Here is a 25,268-nt window from a genome sequence, read left to right as displayed (position 1 = left end):
GTGGGACAACGGTCCGTAAGGAGATCATCAGGAATAAGATCAGAGCCATTGGGAAGATGGCACGGGTCTTCTCGGTTCTTCGGTAAGGATGGGCTGGGGACTGGGTTTAATTTGGGGACTGGGTGATGGAGCAGCACTGGTTCAGGAAGAAAGGAAGGGGAAAAACCCCACAAGACAGAAAGAGTCTGGTTTTTCCAGACTCTTTCAGGACACATTTGCCTGAAGAAGGTTGTAGCCAGGTAGGGGTTGTGGTCTTTTCTCCCAAATAACAAGTGAAGGATGAGAGGAAACAACCTCAAAGTGCACCAGGGGAGGTTCAGGCTGGATATTAGGGAAAATTTCTTCATGGAAGGGGTTGCCAAGCATTGGAATGGGCTGCCAGAGCAGTGGTGGAGTCCCCATCCCGGAGGGATTTAACAGATGCGTGGATGTGGCACTTGGGGACGTGGTGACCGGGGTAGTGCTGGGTTGATGGCTGGACTTGGTCACCTTAGAAGTCTTTTCCAACCTTAATGCTTCCATGATTCCATCATTCCCAAGGCAGCTGTGCTCAGGGCAGGCTCCCATTTCCCTGTCACCCACCAGTCTTGCATGGACCAGTACAACCAGTGCACTGCTCGGTGTGTAACTGGTGCTGCTGTTCCCTGCAGGGAGGAGAGCGAGAGCGTGCTGACCCTCAAAGGCCTGACCCCCACAGGTACCCTGCCCCTGGGAGTGCTCTCGGGGGGGAGGCAGACCCTGCAGACCGGTGAGTACCCGTGCCCCCCTGCACTCCCCCTGCCCCAAACCCCCTGGAGCAGCTCCCACAGGCAGCCTGGGGGGTGCCAGGGGACCCCAGCCAGGGTTCAGGCCCGTGGGGAGGAAGGATTCCCAAAGAGGAGGAAGCAGAGGTGTAGGTGGGGATGCGGAGAGATGCCAAGATGTCCCCGTGTACCCTCGAGGAAGAAAACCCACAGCAGCTTGCCTAAAGCATGTTTAGTGCTTAATTGTTTGTTTCTGCAACGACTTTTTATCCTTTCTTTCCCTTCTAACGCTGCATGGTGCACATCCTCTGCCTCACCTCGCTGTGCTGCTGCTGCTGTGTGACAGCCTCTGTGTGAATGTGACAGTGACACAGCTGCTTGTTTGTTCTTCGTTCAACCAAACCCCTCCCAATCTGCCCCTGGGAAGTCACGAATCCCAAACCAAGAGGAAGGTTCAGCCAAAGGAGCGAGGTTTCTCCAGGGCTGCATGGTTCAGAAAAGCTGCCTCTCAGGTTTTGAGGTTTCTTCCCAAACTTTGCTGCCTCCCTCAGCAGCTCTGGGAGCAGGATGGAGCGAAGGATCCGACCCTTCCCTGGTGCTCAGGGAATGAGCTATCCCAGAAACGTGTCCCCAGAGGGAATCCTATAATCCAGCGTTTTAATCCTTCCCTGCCAGCGGCCTTCGAAGCCTGGCACCTCCCCAGCTTCCCCCTTCCCATGGGCACCGGGGATTTCCTGCAGCTCTCCCTGGGCTAGGGCTGGGATTGCCTGGATTAAGTAGCTCACGAGTCAGAAACGTGGAAATATCACTGCCTGCTCCCGGGGAGGATGCAGCATCACTCCCGAGCTCATGGATTTCTCTGCCCACAGAGGAGGATGGATATTTTTTTCCCTTTTTTTATAAGAAACCATCACAGCCCCGTCGCCCCAATTCTGGGAACAGAGCCTGAGTGGGAAGGTGGCTGTTGCAGCAGCTCTGTCCCTGTATCCCCACAGCACAGGGTCATGCTGTGACGTTCTCCAGCACCTTCCCCTCTCAGGGGGTTCTCTGAGAGGTACCAGCGACCTCCCCTCCCCCAAAATAAGCCTCCCCCGGGGACAGAACAAACAAGCTGGGCCTTTGCTGCTGCCTTACCCGCCCCGCCCGCCGCCTGCAGGTTCCCCCTGCTCCCCTCGGCACCACCCGGCTTCTCCTGCCCTCCTCACCCCCCTTTCCCTGTCCTGACCCCTTCTCCCTCCTTTCTTTTCCCTGTCCTGACCCCTTCTCCCATCCCCCTTTTCCCCATCCTCCCACCCCTTCCCGTTTCGCACATCCCTTCACACTCCCGGTGAATTTATGGGAGCCCCATCTGCTGGGTGAGGAGGAGAGGGGGCTGCCCCCCTTTTGGGGTCCCTGTGCACCCCAAAGAAAGGGAAACGGGGCTGCAGTGAGGAGAGCCCTTCCCTCCTGAGCCTCTCCCCAGCCTTTCGCAGCAGGGCTTGGCAAAATCAGCGGAGCGAAAAGTCACGGAATGTGGGGCAGAACCGTGCAGCCACAGCTCCATCCTTCCTCCGTGGCCTCCCAAGGACCACGTGGCCTCTGTATTGTGTCCAAAGCAAAAAAGCTGCTGTTTTGAGGCTAAAATCCAGGGAATCTGCTCAAGGGAAGGGCCTCCTTCCAGATGTTGAGGCAGGGCCTACCAAACCTTGGACGTTGCCGCAGCAGATTTAGGAAGGGGGACATTGCTCAGCTCTGTGGTGCCTTGTTGCTTGGTAACACTTTCAGGAGGTGGAGCTGAAGCCAAACTGGATTTGGAGCCTGATTTTCTGTTACAGCTCAAGGCACCGGGAGCGGAGCAGCCCAGTACCTGCTGCTTGTCCTTCCCTGGAAAACAGGCTGCCCCTCTCCTTCCCCCTGCTCCAGGACATCCCCTGGGATCCCTTCCCTCACGCAGCCGTGGTAGTGGAGGGTGAATTCCACAGAACTGATCATCTGAAGGTGGCCTGGAGCCACCCAGCATGGAGCAGACCCACGGCTTAGTCCGAGGTTATCCCTGCCCGGTGCACACAGCAGGAAGCTCTCTCGGCTCCTCCGTTCTTCCATCAGATCAATCCAGAGGAGAGGAGACTCCCCCTGAGCCCTCGGGAGTCCCCTTCTTCCCCCCTTCCTCTCCACCTCCTGTCACCTCTTTCTCCCCTCTCGCCACTCGTTTGGCACCACCGGGGCTGGGGGGCCGCGGGCTCTGCGTCGCAGCCATGATGTCGGATCACTCACTGTCACTCTGTTTTTGTTTTTTTTTTTCTTTTTTTTTCTTTTTTTTGTTTTGTTTTGTTTGTTTTGTTCTTTTTTTTTTTTTTTTTTTTCCCTGTCTTCATTTTTGCATGCCACTGTTCTTCTGTATTGCAGCCACAGTAGAAGCGGTAGAGGCACGGGAAGGTATGGCTAGAACCCGGCGAGAGACTCAAATCATCTCCGTGTGTGCGTGCGCTCATTTTAAAGAGCTTTACCAGCCCTTAACGGAAGCTTTTTACTCTTGCATCACCAGAAGTGGGGGAGAACGAGGCCTTGCTGGGAAAGAAAAAAATAAAATACCCAGGGGCTTGGTTCAAGGCTGTTTCAGCTTGAACAGTTTATTCCTCAGTGGAACACCTTTATTTGGAGTTGCCGGAGCAATTCGTGCTCCAGCAGCTCAAGACCTTGGGGTTGAGGTCCTGCGATGTGCCAGCACCATCCAAACCCTTAGAAATCAGGATTTTGGGGTGCTGGTGTAATCCCTGCCTCGCCCACACGTAAGCCAAGGTGGAGAGGCAATTCTCTGCCTGCAGAGTGTAGGAATGACAGATCCATGAGGATTTTTCCTCGATGCCGAGCGGGGCCGCGCAGCTCTGTAGAGGCTTTGCTTCCCAAGGGAAGTTGTTTGTAAGCCAGCCAAGTCCTTGTAAAAGATCTGGCACAGCCTCCTTTTCCTTAAATTATCCGTAGCACAAAGGAGTTTCACATTTGGTCCGTGTCATCAGGGCGAGGGTGACGTGCTCGTCCCCGTGGTGATGGAGCAGGGACACGAAATTCCTCAGTGGGATTCATCCCTCCCAAATTTGCCCGTGTGTCTCCTGGTCATGCAAGAATTTTGCCTTTGTGATCCAAGGACTAGCTGTTCCCTCTCCTGGTGTTGCAGTGTGTGGTTTGTGTCGGAGTTCAGAGCCTTGTGGTGGTGTCTTTGTTCTGTCGTTCTGGGTTTTGCTTTTTTTTTTTTTTTTGGATTTTTTTTTTTGTTTTTATTTTATTTTTAATTGTTATTTTTTAGTGTCGTGTTCTTCAGCTTTGAAATTTTCCCGAGATTTCACTCTCTGGGGACAGCGAGCACTTGTCTGGTTCATCAAGTTCCTCCTATTCTGTTAAAAAAAGGGGGGCGTTGGGATATTGGAAGGAAATTCTTCCCTGTGAGGGTGGTGGGATGGAATTCCCAGAAAAGCTGTGGCTGCCCCATCCCTGCAAATGTCCAAGGTTGGGGGGGTTGAACCTGGGATAGGGGAAGGCATCCCTGCCCATGGCAGGGGTGACACTGGACGATTCTAAACTCCCAACCCAACCCATCCCACGATTCCATGAAAAGCTCTTAAGGAGCCGAGCAAATCCTAAACTTCACAGCCAGCAAAACATGAGCTGGCAACACCGAAAATTCCCCAATTCCCCGCCCTGTAACTCCCAAATCCAGGCAGGTGCTTTCCGTCCCCGCCACTATCCCCGTTGGTGTCTGGCGTGTGCTGGAGGGCTCCTCCGGGGGGAATCCACGGCTCCTCCTGACGGTCCCTCCCTGTGCTCCCTTCCCTCCGCAGCCATCCGGGGCTTCTCCCCGCAGCACAAGATCCGCAGCTTCGAGGAGGCGCGGGGGCTGGACCGCATCAACGAGCGGATGCCCCCGCGCAAGGATTCGCTGCACTCGGACGGCCCCGTGAACTTGGTAACCTCGAACTCTGCGGACAAGAACGGCACAGGGAAGAAATCCCAGTAACGCTCCGAGCGCCCAAACCTGCACCGCCAGAGGATCCAAAACTTAATGAATTTTATTTATTTATTATCGGGGTGGGGTGGGGGCAGGGGGAGAAACCAACTTCACCTGGAGGCACGTCCATAAATCCAGTCCGCATCCGTTCTGTAAGAAAGCGACCATTTTGTAATTTTTTTTTTTTTTAATTTATGTTCAGTATATATAAAAAAGTCCTTTTTTTTTTTTTTTTTTTTTAATTTAATTTAGAAACCAATCCAACTGCTAGTGCATCCCGGGAATGTTGTGCTGTCCGGCTGCCCTCCCCGAGAGGCCAAACCTCTGCTGGGGGTGAGGGGGGGTGGTTGGATTAAAAAAACAAAAATCAGTCAAACCAGGCAACTTGGGTCGTTGGCTTTGGCACAATTTGGAATTAGCCTGAGCTTTCCAAAGCAGGTCCTTCCCTTCAGGATACGGTTGGGTTGGTTTTCCTTTTCACTCCTGTTTTCTTCCCAGATTTTTCCTGTTCTTTTCTTCCACCTTCTTGCCTACCTGCAGCTGCTGCTTTAGCAACCAGTTCCCTGGAAGGCAGATTGCTGGGATCCATCCCACTTTTCCAAGGTGACAGCCAGGGGTAGCTCTGAAGGACTCCAGGGTTGTTACACAGCACCTTTTTTTCCTTCAGGAATTCAGCTTTATCCCAGTGGAGTCCCAAAGGAGAATAGGGAGAAGGTGGGGGAAGTGCTGCCCCTCGTTGTGGCTCTTCCTCTTGGAGCAGCCAGTTCGCCAGCACAATTCCCTTGGGAATCGCTCTGATTCAGAGCAGAGGAATTATCTCCGCTGCCTGGTGATCCTTGGGAAAGCTGCAGAGCCTGAATTTTAAAGGAAAAGGGGGGATTTATACCCCGGAGGTTACAGCCCCCCCCCGTTACCCCACCAGCACAGGCTGCCCAGCCCACGGCTCATTCTCTGTTCCCGGCTGGAATCGGCCCTTGCCGAGCAGTTTGGGGCGTGGGGGGGACAGGGTGGTCTCCACCAGTGTCACCTCCCTGTCCCCCAGAGGGGTCTTCCGCCCACTGTGGGTGACTTTGGGCATCACCCACCCGTGGCTGTTCCAGAGGGCAGCTCAGCCTTTCCCAGCAGCTGGCGCGGGGGTTGCTGATGAAGGTTTGGGATGAGATGGGTGGGGCACCGCTGGTTTTGGGGAGATGTGGCCTGGTGCTGGTGCCAGGGCAGCCCCCCCGGCCTGGGAGGCAGCGAGGGGCTGGAAGGCAGAACCGAGTGGATCCGGCAGGAATTTTGGCAGGGTGTTGGTGCAGTGCTGGACAGGGATCCCGGAGGGTTCCCAGGGGACACCCCCGGGGCGTTGTCAGGGGTTTCGGAGTGGGAGCTGAGCGTTCTTTCACTCGAACTGGGCGTGCTGGGGAAGGGTTCTGTGAGATTCCCGTTTTTCCCATGTGAGCCGTGTCCATTGCCTGGAGCCGAGGCAGCAGCTCCTGGAGCAACCTCCCCCCGCAGCTTTCCCTTCCCCACCTTGTCCCGTGCTCTCCGCAGGCAGGGCTGAGCCTCTCCCAGGGGATCTTTGCCAGCGCTTTCCCTGGATCTTGCTGTCTTCCCTTGGAATCCAGCGCCAGAGGAAAACAGCAACTTCCCAGGAAGCTTTCAAATTGTCTTAGGATCACACGTCACCTGATCCCCCGGGGCTGTTTAGGATTCTGCGAGCAGACCGCTGGGTTTCCACACTTTCGAGTCACATGCCTCCACTTTTCCCTCTTTCTTTATTTTTTTTCTCTTTTTTTTTTTTTTTGGTGTTCCCCCCCCCCCCCTTTGATCCCTTTTTTTTTTTTACACGCCCACCGCTTTGCGAAAAGTGCGAGATGTTTGGAGCGAGCTTCTCTCCCCCCAGTCCGAGCAGTGGGGCCAAATTGCCTTTTGTCTGTGAGTATTTCTTTGTCCTTTCAGGGCCTCCTGTGAGCGCGGTGAGCCCGTGTGTGGTACCCGGGCGCTCACACCGTGCCCGGGGCTGCCCGTGCATGTTCGGGCGTGTTGTGCTGACCCAGGCTGGGATCTCACCCAAGCAGCCAGGTTTTAGTCGGGATATTTGGGATGGGAATTGCGGGACCCCGAGCCTGGCACTCGCCCCGTTCCCAGCGTGGAGGGGTCAGCAGGGCCCGGCCCAGCACGGAGGGGGATTTGCTTTGCTGGCAGTTTGTCCCCGCACCCTCTTCTCCTGCTCTGGCATCACCAATTCCCCCTCTCCAAAATCCCTTTGGACCTTGTGCTTCGTGGTCTGGGGGCTCAGATCCAACCCCCTAATCCTTGGGGCTGGCGGGGTTGCAGCTTCCCGGTGTCCTGGCCCTGGAGAAGGACTGGATGTTGGTTGTCCTTGCCCTGGAGAAGGTGGCCAAGGGTGGGATTTTTGTCCCCCCTTATCCCTGGGGCTGGTGGGAGTTGCAGCTTCCCAGTGTCCCAGCCATGGAGAAGGCGACCAAGGGCTGGATGTTGGTTGCCCCGGCCCCAAGGTGGTGGCCAAGGGCTGGAAGTTGCCCCCGTGTCCCTGTGGCACCAGCACGTGTGGATGTCACGCAGCCAGGTCCCCTCTTCACTTTGATGCAGTTCCCGAGGGGGTGAGGAGCAGCGATGGGGCTCTGGGTGCTAATTACCCCCTCAATTAACGCTCCCTCTCCCAGTGGGAACGCTGGGCTTCCCCTGCCACAGCCCCGAGCCGAGATCCCCCATCCCCTCTTTCGGGGACAACCTCGGAGCAGAATTCCCTGCCCCGATCCCCACCACGGCAAACCAAAAACAATCCAGAAACGCCCCCAAATTCCCCTTTTCCTCCTTCTTTTCCCCCACAAATCCAGCGCCTCGGAGCTGGGCTTGTCTCTGACCCCTCATCTCCGAGCTCCCGCCCGTCCCTTCCCCTCCCCGGCTGCCACCTGGAGCTTGGACAACCGGGATTCTGGGAAGCCCATCGGCCCCGGGGGAGCCCCCCCGACCCGAGGGAGCCCCCAAATCCAGGGAAAGCCCCCACCTCCCCGCAGCCTGGGTTTTTTTGCATGTTCTAGCAAGGTGCATGTCCAAGGAGGGGAGTCGGCAATGGGGCGGGTGGTGGGTTGAGTTCAAGCTTAATTTTCTTTTTGGGGTTGGGAGAACCCCTCTGGCTGCCTCTGGCACAGATCCCACCTGGCCAGGGGAGCTGGCAGGGATGCAGATCCCACCAAAACCTCGGCCAGGGAGGACCTGAAGCCCTCCCAGGGGTGCAGCGATGGTGATTTTAGGGTTCTCGATGCTGAGGGATCATACGCCCGTTGCCTGGAGACTGCCTCCTTTTTAATTTTTATTTTTATTTTTATTTCTTGCTTCTTTTTTTTTTTTTTTTTAGTTCTGTTGAAAGGAGAAAAAAAATGGTGAAAATGTTATTTATTGGCAGAAATTATTTAATATAATTTCTTTTTTTTTTTTTTGTGAAACAAGGAATGAATTTGTTAGAACTGTCTCGATGTAAATCGGAGTCATCTTTAAGGAGGAAAAAAAAAAGAAAAAAAAAGTTAAAAATTGACACAGTCACTGGGCTCCGCTGTGGTTTTTTTAGAGGGGTTAAGAGGGTCCCTGTGCTGCCGGAAGGGAGGATTTTGGGGGTTTTTACAGCATTTTCAGGGCTGGGGCAGCACCCAGACGGCGTCTCCCAACCTCCGGCACGTCGGCACACGCGGAGCGGCGGCTCCCGGCTGGGATTGGAGAGCTCTCGGCTCCTGCTCCTCATCCTTCCCTGGGATTTACAGCCCGGTGCCAGCAGGGAGAGGAGGGGATGTGCCAGCTCTTGTTTCACCCTGGCTCCCTCCCTGGCGCTTTTGGGGGTGTTCCCTCCACACTGGGAGAATTCAGGGAGCAGCCCTGGGGCCGGTGCTGGCCGGGATCCATCCGGATGGATCCAAATGGTCACGGCTGCAATGCCAGGCTGGATCCTGCCCGGGGATCCCCCTCCCGCAGCCATCCCAGCTCTGGCATCACCTGCTCCCCTTGGGGGTGTTCCCTCCACACCGAGGGGTTTCAGGGAGCAGCCCTGGGGCCGGTGCTGGCCGGGATCCATCCGGCTGGATCCAAATGGTCACGGCTCCAATGCCAGGCTGGATCCTGCCCGGGGATCCCCCTCCGGCACCACCAGCTCCCTCCATTCCCGGGAAGCTGCTGTGTCTCCCACCCGTGGCCTCCACACCCGGGATCCGTCCCCTCTTCCCAGGTGCCAGCCGAATGTTCAGGATGAGCTCTGGAGGGCTCCAGGGCGTTATCCCAATCCCAGCACCTTTTTCTTCGGGAATTCAGCCTCCCGCCTCGAGCTCCGCTCACCACGTGCTCCCTGTCTCCCACCTGCTGCTCCCGACGACATTCCCGGTCCCAGCCGCCGGATGCATCCAGGGCGCGCCCGGGGCAGGACGCTCCGGCTCTCCCACCCTTTTCCTGGGTGTTCCCACCAAAACTGGGGAGCCCCGGGCCCCCAGCACCGTTCCCAGACCCCGCGCTCGGCACCGGGGGGCTCCGGCAGCCGCCCGGCACATCCCTGCCCACGGGAGCATCCCTGGGAGCATCCCCGGGGCCGGCCGCACGTTCCCGGCTGGCATCGCCGCGCTGAGCAAACAGGAAACACTCGCCCTTTGTTAATCCCGGCCCGGGCTGCGCGTTAAATATTTATCTGTGAGCGGAGGCTGGTGCTGGGAGCCGCGGGGAGGGAGGGAGGGACCGAGGCAGGGCTGGCGCTGGAGGCTCCTCGCCGGGCACGGGGACGGTGCTCGGGGACCGGGAGGTGAGTGGGGGTCCGGGAGGGGGGTGTCGGCAGCCCAGGGTGGGCTGTGGTGAAGGGGGCTGCTCCTCGCATCGCCAGCGGGTGCTGCGATCTCCCAAGGTGTCACTTGGTGGGCTGGAAGGGACCTGGAGGGGACCTGGAGGGGATGGTCACCCCTTGGCAGCAGGGATAGGGTCGGGGGTCCCCTCGCAGGGTTTAACCCTCCCCCGCCCTGCTGCCCTCCCTGCCCTCGTCACCCCGGGGTCTTCCAGCAGGATCAGCCCCTGTCCCCAACCCGTGTCCTCGCTCCGGTGTCCCCAGCTGGCACCAAGGAGCTGCCTCCTTCCCACGGCATTTGGGCGGGAGCTGCGTCCCCCAGGGCCGTGGCAGAGGGGAGTCCCCGGTGTCCCCTGTGTCCCTGGTGTCCCCGGTGTCCCTGGTGTCCCTGGTGTCCCTGGTGTCCCTGGTGTCCCTGGTGTCCCCTGTGTCCCCTGTGTCCCCGGTGTCCCTGGTGTCCCCTGTGTCGCCGGTGTCCCCGGTGTCGCCGGTGTCCCCGGTGTCTCCGGTGTCCCCTGGGCGCAGCATCGCAGCCGGACAGGGCTCCTGCCATCGTCCCCCTCGTCCCCAGCAGCAGGGGGCGGTGGCCTGGTGGGGACCGAGGGGTGACAGCGAAGTCGCCAACCCCCGGGAGCTCACGCGGGAGCTCACGGGATGAGGAAGGGCTGGGGCTGCCCCGTTTTGGGGGTGTCAGCAGTTTAGGGGAGCAGGAAGTGGCCGGCGGGTGAGTGGTGGGTGCGGGCGCTGCCCGAGGGGGTGAGGGGGGACACGGGGCACCCCCAGAGCGGGGCACGGGGGGGTTCCATGGGGGTCCCCATGCCCGGATTCCTTAGGGATAGGGGGATGGAGGGGTGCAGTGGCGTGAGGGCTCTGCTCTGACTGTGTCCCCACGCCAGGGCTTGGGGGGGCACAGGAGCGCAGACCCCAATCCCCGCTTCAGTCCTCACCTCCTCTCAGCATTTCCCTCCTCATCCTCTTCCAAAAATCCCCCCCAGATCCCTTTCTCCATCGGGTGGGGAACTGGTGATGCTGGAGGGGTTGAGGTGGGACATGTGCAGGCCACGGGGGTTTCACATGGGGGTCCCCAGTGCCCTTATCCCTGGGGGATGGAGAGATTGAAGGGATGGAGGGCATGGAGGGCATGGAGGGGTCACCCGTGGGAAGTGGGTGGCAGTGGGGATGGGGCCTCTGCTCTCACCGTGCCCCCATCCCGGCGCTCGGAAATCCACGGGAGCACAGACCCCACTCCCCGCCTCAGTCCCGACCTCCACCCAGCACTTCCTTCCCCATCCCTTCCCGAAAATCCCCCGCGAGTCCCCGTCTCCATCGCGCCAGGGGGCCGGCGACGCCGGGCTCGCCCCGTTTCGTAAGCGGGGCCCGGGTGCGCGGGAACGCGTGCGCGGGGCGTGGGATGAGTTCAGCCTCTTGGCTCCATTCCCTGGATCCCATCCCTGGAAATGTCACTGGAAACTCTGAATGGGCCGGCCCCGCTCCAGAGCGGGGAGCGCTGGGGGGGCAGCGCACCCCGGGGGGGCCGGGGCACACGGGGACCCAGCGCCGGGGAGGACGGTGGCTCCCGACCCTCCCGGGGGATGCTTTTGGGGGCCTGTCCCCGCCAGCCCCCCGCGATGCGCTGAGGCCCCCCCGCTCCTTCTCCCGGCAAAGTTCGTGCCGTGGATTTTTCCTCCCTGCCGCTCGCAGCTCCGTCCCGCTCGCCCCGGGGCCCCCCAAAACCCCGGCGCTTCCCGAGGGTCCCCGTTGGCACGGCCCAGGAGGTAAGGGCTGGCTGGGGGGGGCCGGCGAGGAGGGGGTGGCCCGAGGGGACCCCTGGGGTCAGGTTTTGGGGGACGCTCCAAAGGAGGAGAAGGATGGGGCCGAGCCCCGTGTGGGCGCTGCGCTGGGAATGGCGTGGAGGTTTTTGGGGTGCCCTGGGGGGATGGGAGCCTGCGCCCCACTTTCTGTGCCCCGGGGCACATCCTTCCATGTTCTTCAGTTTTCCCACGGGGCTGATTAACATTAATTACAGCCCTGGGGCTGCGGTGTCGGGAACAGGGAGCCGAGGGGTCCCCAGCCCGATTTGGGGGGTCCCACACACACAGAGGGCACCGTGCCGGGCTGGCACCCCCCGGCAGCCCCCCAGGACGTCCCGTTTGAGGCGGGGTCTGGCCATGGTGGGCACCTGCGAGCGCCGGTGTCCCGGTGGGGACGGAGACGTGAGAGACGAGCCAGGACACAGGTGTCCCCCAGAGGCCCCGGGACTGCGCTCGCCCCTGGAGCCATCCCGGTGTCGGGAACGGCTCCGGGGGTCCCGTCCCCCCCCAGCTGCCCCCCGTGCGGTCCGTGGTGAGCCACAGCATCGCCCTCCCGGCGGGCGGTGCCGGGCTCGGCCGCGCGTTCCCGATTCCGCGTCCCTCCGTCCCCTCTCCCTCCCTGTTTGCGCTGCAGGGCGGGGAAATATTTCTGCCCTGTCGTGTTCCCGGCCCTGGCAGCGCTCCCGGGCGGGCGACGCTGCTGCAGCCACGTGCCCGGGCGGGAGGGCACCGCGCCGGGATGCCGGGGCGATGGGAACGCGGCACAGCCATCGCCCCGACCCGCTCCGGGCGTGTTCTTCCCCAAGAGCCCGTCGGGCTGGATCCACCCGTGCAGAGCCAGCGCTGGAGAGGGGCGGGTGGTCTGGATCCGCATGGAGAAGGCGGTGGGGAGCCGTGCCAGGGCTGGTTCTGACCAGGAACAGCCGCTTCCCCTGGCACTGAGAGGCTCCCTGAGCTGGGGACGGTGCCATCGTGGTTAGGGTTAGGGTCGTTGTCACCCCATACATGGTGTCCCTTGCGCCTCTGAACAACAGGGGATGCTCCCAGCGGTGGAATTGGGGGTCGTCCGAGCCCCCATCTCTGGAAAAGCCTGGGAATGCCCAGCAAACAGGGACAAGGGACGCCCCGTGAGCACAGCTGCTTTTCCCACAGGGTACCAACAGCCCCGGGGCACCATCCCGGGCCACCCCCCGGCCATGGCGGGCCGGCTTCAGCCCCCCGACACCAGCCCGGCTCTGGGTGTGGAGGACGTTCCCCGCCTCCACCCACCTCTGCAGGTGTCCCCGCAGCCCACGGCGACTCGGGTGAGTGGGGCTGGGGGCTGTCACATGCCGGGGAATTCGGGGGGCTGCGCTCCTCCATCCCTTTGCCACCCCACCTGTGCTGCCCCCGCGCCAGCCCCTCCCTGTGCCACAGGTGCCCGTCATCCGCCACCGCGGCTCCAACACCCTCAACTTCCACTTCCACGACCCGGAGAGCCGCGGCACGGCTGAGAACAGCCAGGGAGCCCCCAAGAGCTCAGGTACGGCCCTGAGCATCCCTGGGGACACCCCTGGGGACATCCCTGGGGGCTCCCCCGAGCGATGCCCACCCGAGCGATGCTCACCCGAGCGATGCTCACCTTGTCCTCAGTGAATGAGTGGTACCAGACCTGGCCGGCCAAGGAGGTGAAAGCCCCCAGCACCCCCGTGCCCGCCCACCCCACGCCCAGCCCCAGAGCTGCCCCCACCTGCCCACGGCCACCGGGCTGGTCGGCCACCTGGACAAAGGACAGCAAGCGGCGGGAGAGGCGCTGGGTGAAGTACGACGGCATCGGGCCCGTGGACGAGACGGGGATGCCCCTCGCCTCGCGCTCGGTGAGTGGGGGCGCAGGGCGGGGGTGTCACCCCGCTGTCACCCCCTCACCACCCTAACGTGTCCCCCCAGAGCGTCGACAGCCCCCGGGACTGGTACCGCAGCATGTTCCGGCAGATCCACTGCAAGCTGCCAGGTGAGCCCAGGTGCGCGGGTGCGGCACAGAGCGGGCACAGCTCGGCACCCGCTCACCCCCTCCACCCTCAGAGCCCGACTGGGACACCCATTCCTGCCCCACCACGGCCCCTCCATCGCCCCCCAAACCGCGGCGGAGGGGGTCGGCTCCAGCTGAGCCCCCCGGAATGCCCAACGGGATGGACTGGTGAGTGTGGCACAGGGACGTGGGTGCCCACGGGGTGGGGCCTGTGGTGGCTGAACCCCTCCCTCCCCCCTCAGGACCCGCTGGGGTGCCACCGCCGAGCCTGGCAGCATTTTTGACTATGAACCAGGGAAGTTCTCTCCGCGGGAGCAGGTAGGCAGGTCCTGGCACAGGGGGAGGGCAGTGGGCACCGCAGTGGGCACACACCTGACCGGCCCCTTGCCCTTTCCAGATGCCGGCAGCAGTGCGGCCGACGCGGGCTCAGTCCATCGAGGTGAGGTGGTGGTGGCGGGCAGGGGGCTGGGGGTGGCAGCGGGGTCCTGGTGCCCGCGGGCAGTGCCAGCCTGGCCGGCCACAGCCCCGTCCTGCCTGCGCAGGTGCTGCTGGAGCAGGAGCTGGAGCAGCTCAGCGAGGAGCTGGACAAGGACATGAGGGACATGGAGACGCGCCGGACCCCGCACCAGGTACCCCGGCCCCCTCCTGCTGCCCCTTGGTCCCAGCAGGGCATCCAGCTGTGGGCACATCCAGCTGTGGGCTCAGCCTTTGTGCAAGGCTTGGACATGCCCATGGTGGGATGCACAGCTGGGTGCATGCGTGCACATCTGGATTAATGCCTGGATGGATGCACATCTGGGGGCATGCGTGGCTGGATGTTTGCACAACTGGATGCCTGCACAGCTGGATGTGTGCACGGCTGGATCCCTGCACATCTGGATGCCTGCACATCCGGATGAGTGCGCAGCTCGCTGCGTGCACATCTGGATGCGTGCACAGCTCGGTGCCTGCCTGTCTGGCTCCGCGCACATCTGGACCCATGCGCGGCTGCTCAGCTGCCTGGAGCCGTGGCCGTGGCTGTGGGGCTCTAGGACCCAGCCCGTCCGTCCGTCCATCCGGCCAGCGCTTTATTGGCGCAGCCGAGCTGGACTCCTTCGCTTCCCGCCGAGACTCGGCCTCCTGGATGATTAATTTTTCTCTCCCACCCCCTCCCGCTCCTCCCGGCAGAGCCCGGCGGCTGCTCCCACCGCTCGCTCCCCTGCTCCGGCCTCCCCGGCTGCTCGGTGAGTTCAGCGGCTGCTCCCACCTCCCGTACCCCCAAATCCCCCTGCCCAGACCCCACTCGAGGCGAGGGACAGGACCCCGCTCTGGGGGTGGTGGGCGGGTTGTCCCTCCAGCGTCCCGCGGGGTGGGAGTCTCCGGGCATCCCCCACGGGATCCCCACGGACCCCCCCGTGGCACCGCTGGCCCCCTCGTCCCCCCACACCCCGGCACGGGCGGGACCCGGCGCCGGGCCGGCTGCCCGGTGGGTGGGACGGGGCCGGAGCGGGGCTGACCCTTTCCCCCGTCCCTGGAGCAGGGACGCCGTGTCCCGGGGCTTGGCTCCGTCCCAGGGGAGGTGACGGCGCTCGGATTCCCACCGCTGTGTCCCCACGGGCACCGGGAGGGGACAGCTGTGCCGGCGGGTGCCGGAGCACCCCGGCATGGGGTGGGCACCCCGGGGTGTCCCCACAGACCCCTCTGTGCCCCGGCAGCGGGAGGAAAACAAACAAACAAGCGCCACCTCTTGTAGGACCTACCGTAACCCCCAGGGGCGCGCAGCGGGGACGGCTCCCCCCCTCCCCAACCCCTCCTCCGGCTTGGGGGGGGGCATTTGGGCTCTTGAAGTGCCCCCCGGAGCGGGGTTATCCATTAGCCAGGCCGCCCTCCCCGGCGCTCGCCTGCTCCGTGCTTCCTGCTCGGCGGCAGCGGGGCCGCGCTGCCGGCGCTGCCGGAAAACTTTGGACCTGTCCGGCTTGGCTGCAGCTGGGATGAGGGCCTGGAGGCGTGCAGAGAGCAGACCCCGGGGTCTTGGTTCATGGAATTCGGGGATCCTGGTTCCGGGGGTCCCCGATATCCTGGTGTGTGGGACCCAGGGGTCCTGCCCACCGAGGGCAGCAGGGTCAGAGCAGAGAGGGTTCATGGCAGCAGGGCTGGACACGAGGCTCAGCCCTGCCCTGAGCCACTGTCACCCCACAGGAGCCCCCTGTCACCCCGCCGGCTGTGGAGCCCCCCTGTCACCCACCGCTTACCTGCCACCCCCAGCATGGAGCGGGGTGGGCTGGGGCTGGCCAGCAACCGCAGCCATGCGGCCCCTGGCAGAGGTGAGCCCCCCTGAGCTCCCCTGAACCCCCTGACCCCCAGGCCCTGCCATGGGGCACCCCAAGCACCCCGGCTGGTGACACGCCGCTCTTTGCAGACACCCTCAGGCCAGGGACCCTCCCCAGCTTGTCCGACCTGGGGGACCCCGTGGAGGCCGTCAAGAGGGAGGAGAAGAAGGTGAGGCTGGGGTGGTCCCATCCCATGTGGGATTTGGGATGGCTGGGACTGGGGGCTCTCCCTGTAACCCCTCCTCTCCCTCCCCAGATGAAAGCTGCTCGCCTCAAGTTCGACTTCCAAGCTGAGTCTCCCAAGTAAGCACCGAAACTGCCCGGGGTCACTCCTGGGGGTCCCGCTGTGCCCCTCGGGTGATGGCTGAGGACAGGGGGAGCCCCGGCGCGTGGGGTGGCCCTGCCAGCTGGGCTGGGGGCGGGTCTGTGCCCCCGGACACCTGTGACAGTGTCCCTTGCAGGGAGCTGACGCTGCACAAGGGGGACATCGTCTACATCCACAAGGAGGTGGACAGGAACTGGCTGGAGGGGGAGCACCACGGCCGCGTGGGCATCTTCCCCTCCAACTACGTGGAGGTGAGCCCGGGGCATGAGGGGGCAGCGGGGCCGGGGGGTCCTGGCGCTGCCCCTCACCCGCGTGTCCCACGCAGATCCTGCCCCCCACGGAGGTGCCCAAGCCCATCAAGGCTCCCACGCTCCAGGTGCTGGAATACGGCGAGGCGCTGGCGCTCTACAACTTCCGAGGGGATCTGCACGTGGAGCTCTCCTTCCGCAAGGTACCGCCGCTCCGTTCCGTGCCGTTCCGTGCCGTGCCATTCCGTGCCGCTCCGTGCTGAGCCGCCCTCTGCTCCCGCGGCAGGGCGAGCGGATCTGCCTGGTGCGGAGGGTGAACGAGAACTGGTACGAGGGGCGCATCTCGGGCACCAGCCGCCAGGGCATCTTCCCCGCCACCTACGTCCAGGTGCTGAAGGAGCCGCGGGTCAAAGCCACCGCCGAGGACATCCCCTCCTCTCCCGCCCCCGCCAGCCCCCGCCCCGCCGCCGGATCCCCGTCCCTGCAGCGCTCGCCCGGTCCCCGGATCCCCCAGGTTCCCACCGGCTCCCCCCGGGAAGAGAAGCGGGGTCCCGAGCTGACGGGCGGGCGCCCGTCCTCTCCGCGCCACCTCGGCGCCACCTTCCCCCCCTCCCCAAAGCTGCCCCACGCTGGCACCCCCAGCCCCTTGGTGGCCTCTGCCAGCCCCTTAGTGGCCTCTGCCAGCCCCCCACACCCTGCGGCCGCCCACCCCCAGGAGCCCCGGCGTCCCGCCTGGACCCCCGAGCAGGTGAGTGCCCCCCGCCCTGGCATCGTGCCCCGGCACCGCTGGGGCTGTGGGTGCTGCCCTGAACCCACCCTGTCCCCCCACAGCACGCCACCCCGGGGGCACCCACCAGTGCCCGTCCCGAGCCCGCCCCGTCCTACAACGGCTCTGAAATCCGGTGGACTCCGTAAGTAGGGCCAGGAGTGTCCCCAGGAGCGCGGTGTCCCCACGCGGGACCCATGGGGAGGGTGGGCTCTGCCCACGCTGTGTCTCGCAGGTACCGGGCGCTCTACCAGTACCGGCCCCAAAACGCCGACGAGCTGGAGCTGCTGGAAGGGGACCGGGTGGACGTCATGCAGCAGTGCGACGACGGCTGGTTCGTGGGTGCGTGGCCACCGGGGTGGGGACACGGCTGAGGATAAGGTGCCACCCTCACCCCTCACCAACCTCTCCGTTTCTTTATCCCCACAGGAGTGTCCAGGAGGACGCAGAAATTCGGCACTTTCCCCGGGAACTACGTGGCGCCGGTGTGACCTGCAGCGCTGGGGACCCTGGTGGGAGGAGTGGGGCTGGGGGCTTCCCACTGCCCCGCCTCAGCCACCCTGTGTCCCCGCAGTGTCCCCCCACGGGGATGAAGTGCCTCCAGCTCCCTCCCGCCCCTATGGGGCTGCCTCTAACAGGGACAAATTCCCCCGGCGCGGGGGGTGTCCCCCACCCCAGTGCCTTAACCCGCCCCCTCCTCACCGCTGCCCGGTGCCCACCGCCCCGGGGGTCGCCCCGGGGGTCTGGCCGGTGCCGGGCCTGACCATGACGGCCGTGACCCGGGATGTGGGTCTGTGTCCGGGAGTCGCCTCCGCTTCTTTTCCATCATTAAAGCTCAGCTCAGTCCGACTCCGAGAGTGCCGGGATTGGGGAGGAGCCGGTCCCGGGACACGTCCCACCGGGAGCCGTGGGGCGGGAGCAGGGGGAGGACGCTGCGTGGGGCCGCGGGGATCCCCCCACGCCCACGGGCGGGCCCGGTCGGTGCCGGGGCGGGCCCAGCCGCCGCCGTGCGCCCCGTCGGGGGGGTGGCCGTGCCCTCAGCCCGGCCCGGCCCGGCTCCTCCCGAGGAGGCGGTGCCGTCCCGGGGCCGCTCTCGGCTCCGCAGCCCCGCGGGGCCGCCCGGCTCGGCCGCCCCGGTGAGTGCGCGGGGGTGCGGGGGGCACGGGGGACTGGGGAGGTGCGGGGGGCGCGAGGGGTCGGGGGACGCCGGCTGCGGCTGTCGGGAGTGTCCGTCCGTCGGGGGTCCCGGTGCCCGGGGGTGGGGAGGGGTGTGCGGGCAGCCTGTCCCGCCGCTGTGTCCCCAGGTCTCCAGGTCCCCAGATCCCCGCGGGTGCCAAGTCCCTGTGTCCCCAAGTCCCCACGCCTCCTGGCATCGCCCGTCCCCGCCGCTCGCCCCGCGGGTGCCAGGCGGCACCGCCAGTCGCCGCGGGCACAAAGACATCGCTGTGCGGCGGGGACAGAGCCGGGAGGGAGCGGGGACACAGGTGGGGTGCGGGGGGCCGAGGAGGGGAGCAGGGGATGGAGAAGGGGAGCACGGGCAGAGCTGGGGACAGGGATGGAGAAGGGGTGCAGAACACAAAGGGGGGGTACGGGGGCTGGAGAAGGGGTGCAGGGATGGAGGAGGGGTGCAGGGATGGAGGAGGGGAGCAGGGGATGGAGGAGGGGAGCATAGGACAGAGGTGGGGTGCAGGGGATGGAGAAGGGGTGCAGGGTCTGGAGAAGAGGTGCAGGACTGTTGGGGGGCTGGGGTTGGTGCCCAGCCGGGTGTGGGGGTCCCCGGGCCGGCAGCCCTTGCTGCCCAGGGATGCTGAGCGGGGCTGGGCATGGGGAGGGGGTTTGGGGTTTGGGGTTTCCTCCCGGCGCTGGAAGCCCAGCCCAGGAAATTCTTCCGGGCAGCCTCTCAAGCCCCTCTTTGTGCGCTTGGGATTTTTAACATTCCCGGCGGCTGCGGACGGGGTGCCCGGTGCCGGATGGGGTGCCCGGTTCCAGATGGGCTACCCAGCTGTCCCGGGCTGTGGCGGGATGGGTGGGATGGGATCTGGTGTGGGTTTAGGGGTGCCCATTCCCACCCATCCCATCGGAGCCAAGGGCTGCGCCTCTCGCTGGGGTGCCATGGGGACCCTGTGCCACCCCCGGGGGATCCTCAGCGTCCTTCACCAGTGCGGATCTGCTGTGGGATGAAGGACTGGGGCTCCTGGTCCTTGCTGGGTGTCGGACCCTGCTGTGGCGAGCAGCAGGATCCGTCCCTCGCTGCCACATCCTCCCGTCCAAACCCCACGGGCTCGGCTCTGCCAGGCCACAGCGCTGGCCTTGCTGCCAAGGCGTCACCGATTTCCTGCCTTGCTCCAGCTCCTGGGAACGACCTTGGCTGTTTCAGCTGCACCACGGGGTGCCTGGGACCCCCTGGCCCCGGGGAAGGAAGCCGCCGGCCTCGGGGCGCAAGAGGAAGCGGCGGTGCCTGCTGTCACCCTGCGAGGACCTGGGTCCCCTCCCCGGAAGGAAAGCGCTGCCGGCGCTGGGGACCCTCAGGGTGCAGCGGGCACAGGGAGGCCCTCACTGGGTGGTCTGTGGGTAGGAGGAGGGGGATCCCCTCTGCCTCATTCCCTCCGTGCCCGGCATCGCTGACACCTCCCTGCTGCCCACCCAGAGCCGCCGCTGCCATGCCGCTGACGGTGACACTGCCCGGCCCGGCCCCGTGGGGCTTCCGCATCTCCGGGGGAAGAGATTTCGGGAAGCCCATCACCGTCTCCAAGGTAGGAGCCCCGCACGTGTCCCCCGGCCGGGGAAGGCCGCCGGGGCGCCGGGCGGGCCGGGCTGCTCGGGGGAGCGGATCCTGTTTGCTGTCCTTGAGGGATCCTGCTCCGTGGGAACGGCCCACGGCGGGCGACGGCGGCAGGGGGGGGGGCTCCTGTGGCCCCCGGGCTGGGCAGGGCTGTGCCAAATTTCCGGGTGTTGTTTCCAAGGCCTTGGTCCCCTCCCGGCAGAGGGTCTGGCACTGCTCTGTCAGGCCGTGGGGATTGCAGCGGGTGGGAGCATCCCAGCGGGGTGGGGTCGGGGGCTGAGGGCTGCACGGGGGATGCTGCACTGCACGGGGGTGTCACCGGGGCTGTCCCATGTCCCCTTCTCCATGGAGGTGACGGAGCACGGGAAGGCGGCCGCGGGTGACCTCCGGCCGGGGGATGTCATTGTCACCATCAACGGGGAGAGCGCGGCCGAGATGCTCAACGTGGAGGCACAGAATAAGATCAAGCAGAGCCCCGGGCAGCTCCGGCTGGAGGTGGAGAGGTGGGTGGGTGCTGGGGGCAGCCCGGACACCGCCCCTGGGTGCCAGCGGTGTCTGCACGCGGGCTGGGGTCCCCAAGCACGTGTGTGTCACTTGTTTCCCCCGCGGCGGCTCTTGGGGCTGCGCCATCCCCGCGGGAGCCCTTCCCGGCTCTCTAATTAAGGAGTCGGGTGCTAACGAGGCCGGGCAGCGCTGGCAGCCGTTACCTGGCCGACTGGTCCCAGTTGGGGACGCAGCTGCTCCCATTGCCGCTGCCGGGGGCTGCGGGGAATGGTCACACCGTGCCGTGCCCAGGGGCTTCGTGCTGCTGGGCCAGATCCCAAACCCCGCTGCTCTCCCTTGTCCCCAGGTCCCCGGTGCCACCTCCCAGCCACACCAACGGGGACACCTCACCGGAGAGGTTGGCCACGCGCTTCCAGGTGAGCCCTGGGCAGCCCCTGCACACCCCGGCCCCCCACCCAGGGCTGGTGGCAGCTGCTGGAGTCACCCTCCCCTCCCCAGGACACGCTGCGGATGCGGAATGAGAGCCAGGGTGCCCTGAGAACCCCCGATCCCAGCCTGGCATCCCTCGCCCACCCACCTGGCAGTGCCAGGTAAGGCTGCGCCCGGCTGTGTGTGAGGCTGGGGGGTGGGCAGGGGTCTGGGGAAGGTCAGGGATCCCCCTGATGTCGCTGTTCTCTCCCCCAGCTCGGAACCCCTGGAGCAGGAGTTCACCTGTCCCAGCCTCTGCCAGGTGAGCAGGGAGCTGGGGGCCTGCAGCGGCCAGGCAGAGATGCTGGGGGGGCTTCTGTGCACCGAAACCTTTTGAACCCCCAAACCATCCCCCTCTGAACCCCAAAATCATCTCCATTTTAAGCCCCAAACCACCCCACTTTGAACCACCAAACCATTCCCCTTTGCAAGGCCATGCCATCCCCCTTGACCCCCAGACCACCTCATTTTAAGTTCCCAAACCTCTTCTGAGCCCCAAAACTACCCCACTTTGAGCCCCCCAAACCACTCCCTCTGCACCCCCACGGCCACGTCACTGCCCAGCCCTGCTGTCCCTCCGGGTCCCCGTCTGCGGTGGGTGCCGCCGGTGTCCCCTCCCCGCCGCGCTGGCAGCACCCCCGGCCCCGCGGGCACCGCCGCACCTGCCCAGGGATGTTTTGCTCCTCCTGGCAGCGGCGCCAGCCTGGGGAGGCCAAACCAGTTTGGGGAGGCCCAGCCCCGCTCCGGCTAACCCGGGGCGCTGGGGTGTTGGCCGGGCAGGGACCCACGGCCCGGCGCACCCCCGGCACCGCCGCCGGCCCCCGCCGCGGTGGGACACCCGGGAGTGGGATCGGGATGCCCGGGGTCTGGATGCCTCCTCCACCCCCCAGCTCAGTCCCAGGATGCCCGCGGCCGCCCCGTCCCTCCCTGCGGGCAGCCGCTGGCTCCGGCCTTGGCGTCTCCCTCCTTTCCTCCCTCCCTGCTTTCTCTTTTTCTTGTTTTTCAAGCCCAAATTGGGAAGAGCCGCGGCCCCGAGCGCGGCCCTTCCCAGCTGCCTTTGGCCGCAGCCCCGGCCGCCCCTTGGCTCCTCCGGCCGCCCGCTCCCTCCTTCCTCCCCAGCTCCTTGTTTGCTTTGGTGCCGGCTCCGAAGGGTCCCTCCCTGTCCCAGAGGGTCCCTCCCTGTCCCAGAGGGTCCCTCCCAGCTCGGACACTCCAGCCACAGGGCGGGGACATGAGGATGCCGTGCCCAATGCCCCCCACCCAAACCCCTGTGCCCAAGGGGGTGGTGAGGGGATGGCTGCCCTCGGACCCCACTCCTCCTCGCATCCCAGGCAGGCTGGTGCTGGATGCCAGCAGGGATGAGGCCAAGGCCCAGCTCCCTCCGTGCCTAATTTTAGCTCGTCCCTCGTGACCCCACAGAGCCTCAGCGCTGCCCCTCTCCCTCTCCACGGGTCCAGGCAGGGGGTCCCCGTGCCCACCCCGGGGTCCTGCTGGGATTCATCCCCGTCTGCGTGGCAGCTGCTCCCAGGAACATCGGCTTCCACTTATCCAGGGTTCCGCTTCCCGGCCTCGCCGGGGCCGCTAAGCAGGAGCAGATGGTGGGGAGAGGAGAGGCGCAGGCGCGGGGTTATGGGGTGGGGGTGCTGCCCTGGCCCCCCTTGGGGGGGTCCCGCTGACCCCAGCCCGGGTGGGAAGGAGAAGCAGCTGCCCCATGGAGCATCCCTGAATCCCTCTGGGAACCTGGGCTTGGGAGAAGCCCCTGGGCCAGGTCCGGGTGTACTTTGTGTGCCTGGGGGGAGAGGGAGGGTCTGTTGGCACCCTTAGGTCATTTTGGGGGGCTGCTGCAGTGCCCCACCCCAGTCCGGCTCCCCCTGGACATCCATCGCTTCTCCCCCTGCCAGGAGCGAGGACGCCTGACCCGCCAGAGCAGCTCCCAGGGACCCATCCTGCCCCCACCCCCCTGCCCACCCTCGCTGGGGCCCGGAGCCCCCCCAAACCCCTGGGAAACGCTCAGGGAGCGGCGCCTCTCCTCCCCCTCTCCCAGCACCTGCCACAGGTACGGAGCGGGCTGGGGGCTGTGTGGGGGGGACTCAGCGGCAGGGAAGCCCCCAGCCCCATGTCCCCACGCCGGTTTGTCACCCGTGGGTGCTGAGGGAGCCCGCGGAAAGGGTTAACTCACCTGTAGGCAGTGGGAGGGCCGGGCAGGCCGGGGCAGCTCCCGGGGTGGAGGGAGCAGGTGGCGGACGGGCAGCGGCGTGCAGCCGAGTGGATCCTGGAATCCGGGCGCTGGGAACCCCCCCAAAACCTCCCCTCGGGCTACCGCCCCACAGCCAGGGCTCGGAGCCGGCCATGCGGCGCTTGGAGGAGGACTCGGAGGTCTACAAGATGCTGCAGGAGAACCGCGAGCTGCGGGCGGCCCCGCGGCAATCCAGCACCTTCCGCCTGCTCCAGGAGGCTCTGGAGGATGAGGAAGGAGGTGAGGGGGGCACGGTGGGAGGTGGGAGGTCTGGCACCACCACAGGGGGTGGCAGGACTCCCCCTGATGGCCTCGTGTCCCCGCAGGAGGTCCCGCAGCTCCCTTCCCCAGCCGGCTCTCGGCCGGGGCCCGCAAGCCCGTGGCGGGGGTGCAGAAGCTGCACGTCTGTGAGAAGTGCGGGAGCAGCATTGCGTGAGTGGGGCTGGGGGCCTGGGGGGTCCCGGAGCTGGGTCTGTCCCTGCCACCCCTCCTGGCAAAGCCAAAAAAAGGGGCTCCTCTCGGGGTGGGGGTGTCCCCGGACAAGGATCCGTCCCTGACGTTGCTCCTGGCAGGGATAAAATGCGGCGGATCCCGGGTGTGGGTGGGGCAGGTCCCAGGGCAGGATCGATCCCAGCTGTCACTCCCGGCAGGGTTAAAATGCGGCTGATCCTGGGCTGGGAATGGGGGTGGGGGGTCCCAGGGCAGGATCCATCCTTGCCATTGGCCCCGCAGGGCAAAAATGGAGGTGGTCTTGGCGTGTGAGTGAGGCCAGGGTGGTCCCAGGGCAGGATCCATCCCTGCCAGCGCTCCAGGGCCACGATGGGGCTGACCCTGGGTGCGAGGGGACCCTGGGGACACGCAGGGTGCCTCGGCTGACCCCATGTCCCCACACCCCCAGGACACAGGCGGTGAGGATCCAGGACGGCCGCTACCGGCACCCATCCTGCTACACCTGCGCCGACTGCGGCCTCAGCCTGAAGATGCGCGGCCACTTCTGGGTGGGGGACGAGCTGTTCTGCGAGAAACACGCCCGCCTGCGCTACCAGGGACCCCCGGGGGGCCCCGTCCCCCGCCCTGTGTCCCCCCACTCCTGAGCCCTGGCCACCGGCACCGTGTGAGGGGGTCACCGCCAGCATCCCCCCGTGTCCCCAGGGCGGTCCCACCCCACCGCGGTGGGGCTGGCGTGGGGGGCTGAGGGCACTGCCAGGCTGGGCATGGATGGGATTTGGGGGGCATGCGCTGCAGCCGCCCATCTTCACCCCTTTGTGGGTGTGTGTGATGAGCTGGGTGAGTTCTCAGCCCGGGGGACACCGAGGGGACATTGGGGGGGGGTCGCTTGAGCACTTGGGTACCGGAGCAGGGGGCTGGCACCGCTTGGGCACTGACTGCAAAGGGCTTCTCCGAGCAATTAAACCAGATTCTCTATAAATATAATATATATTTGCTCCACTGCCGTGTCTGCTCTGTGCCGGGACCCCAGGGCAGGGGGAAGGGGGGTTTTACGCCAAACCCAGGGTGCAGACAGGGACCCCCCAGACCCCTCAACCCTCCTGCCTGCACCCAGGGTGGGGGTCCAGGGCTAGGCAGGGCTCCGGTGCTGCTCCAGCCGGCCTTGTCCTGCCCTCGGGAAGGTCAGAGCTCCCCGCAGGGTGGGATGGCCCCTCCCGGCGTCCCTGGGAGGTGTCCGGGTTTATTGGGGGCTGTTGGCCGAGGCCTTTGTCCTGCTCCAGGTGCTCTTATCACCTCTCCCCGCCCTTCGTGCCCGCCTGCACGGCTTTGCTGTTATCTGGGATTCGCTGTTATCTGGGATTAGCTGTTATCAGCCACTTGGGAGGGTCCTGTCCCTTCCCCTGTCCCTCCGCGGCGGGGACAGCGAGGACCCCCCTCCCCTCGTGCCTGGGGTCTCACTGGGGTCTGTTTGGGGTGCGCCACAGCCCCCCCGTGCGCCCCGGGCTCGGTCACGGAGCTCTCACCATGGAATTCCCAATTGAACATCCCAGGGGAGCTGTGGCTGCTCCTGGATCCCTGGAAGCGTCCAAGGCCAGGCTGGACGGAGCTTGGAGCACCCTGGGATAGTGGAAAGGGGTGGCACTGGATGGGATTTAAGGTCCCTTCCCACCAAAACCATTCCATGGCTCTATGACACCCAGGGAGGGAGGATGATGATGGTCCCGCCCTCCACACGGGAAAAAGGGGAATAAACGCTTTGAGCCCGCATTGAACTGGGGCTGGGGGCAAAGGGGCTGCCCGGGCAGGGGGCGGGC

The 25,268-nt window shown here is 65.0% G+C and overlaps 3 protein-coding genes across 8 annotated transcripts in view; all 3 read left to right on the top strand.

Annotated features, from left to right (window-relative positions):
* The window catches only part of PPP3CC (protein phosphatase 3 catalytic subunit gamma), a 38,272-nt gene extending 29,995 nt beyond the window's left edge, over positions 1 to 8,277 (top strand). The window contains exons 11-14 of one of the 3 annotated variants that reach the window (XM_032092019.1): positions 1 to 82; positions 651 to 748; positions 3,129 to 3,200; positions 4,559 to 8,277. In XM_032092019.1, coding sequence (XP_031947910.1) covers positions 1 to 82; positions 651 to 748; positions 3,129 to 3,200; positions 4,559 to 4,734 — 428 coding nt within the window. In that variant the 3' untranslated portion in view covers positions 4,735 to 8,277. The remainder of the gene's footprint in view (positions 83 to 650; positions 749 to 3,128; positions 3,201 to 4,558) is intronic. The other 2 variants (XM_032092021.1, XM_032092022.1) reach the window with 2 other exon arrangements.
* A 2,076-nt stretch (positions 8,278 to 10,353) lies between these two features.
* SORBS3 (sorbin and SH3 domain containing 3) lies at positions 10,354 to 17,863 on the top strand. Its single transcript, XM_032092056.1, is given in 22 exon segments — positions 10,354 to 11,079; positions 11,082 to 11,186; positions 11,189 to 11,322; positions 11,649 to 11,654; positions 12,522 to 12,662; positions 12,775 to 12,880; positions 12,991 to 13,214; positions 13,285 to 13,348; positions 13,420 to 13,534; positions 13,609 to 13,684; positions 13,764 to 13,805; positions 13,909 to 13,995; positions 14,534 to 14,589; positions 15,545 to 15,669; positions 15,765 to 15,844; positions 15,932 to 15,978; positions 16,137 to 16,251; positions 16,326 to 16,451; positions 16,535 to 16,996; positions 17,080 to 17,159; positions 17,250 to 17,356; positions 17,444 to 17,863. Coding segments are annotated over 22 exon segments (2,769 nt in total). The 5' UTR covers positions 10,354 to 10,670; the 3' UTR covers positions 17,506 to 17,863.
* A 206-nt stretch (positions 17,864 to 18,069) lies between these two features.
* Positions 18,070 to 24,453, top strand: PDLIM2 (PDZ and LIM domain 2). 4 transcript variants are annotated; one of them, XM_032092016.1, is made up of 10 exons: positions 18,070 to 18,150; positions 19,662 to 19,767; positions 20,145 to 20,299; positions 20,647 to 20,716; positions 20,799 to 20,890; positions 20,985 to 21,030; positions 22,670 to 22,824; positions 23,099 to 23,244; positions 23,331 to 23,436; positions 23,903 to 24,453. In XM_032092016.1, exons 2-10 carry the CDS (start codon positions 19,675 to 19,677, stop codon positions 24,096 to 24,098), a joined length of 1,059 nt encoding a protein of 352 aa, XP_031947907.1. In that variant the 5' UTR covers positions 18,070 to 18,150; positions 19,662 to 19,674; the 3' UTR covers positions 24,099 to 24,453. The 4 variants fall into 4 exon arrangements, with proteins under 4 accessions (XP_031947907.1, XP_031947908.1, XP_031947905.1 ...); XM_032092017.1 differs by lacking the exon at positions 18,070 to 18,150 and adding an exon at positions 18,271 to 18,498; XM_032092014.1 differs by lacking the exon at positions 18,070 to 18,150 and having other exon boundaries at positions 18,885 to 19,767.
* Positions 24,454 to 25,268: the final 815 nt, after the last annotated feature.

This window comes from Corvus moneduloides, chromosome 27 (genome assembly GCF_009650955.1).
Source record: "Corvus moneduloides isolate bCorMon1 chromosome 27, bCorMon1.pri, whole genome shotgun sequence".
Lineage (NCBI taxonomy): Eukaryota > Metazoa > Chordata > Aves > Passeriformes > Corvidae > Corvus > Corvus moneduloides.
Note: the sequence above shows the minus strand (reverse complement) of the source record. Positions and strands in the feature narration are given on the sequence as shown.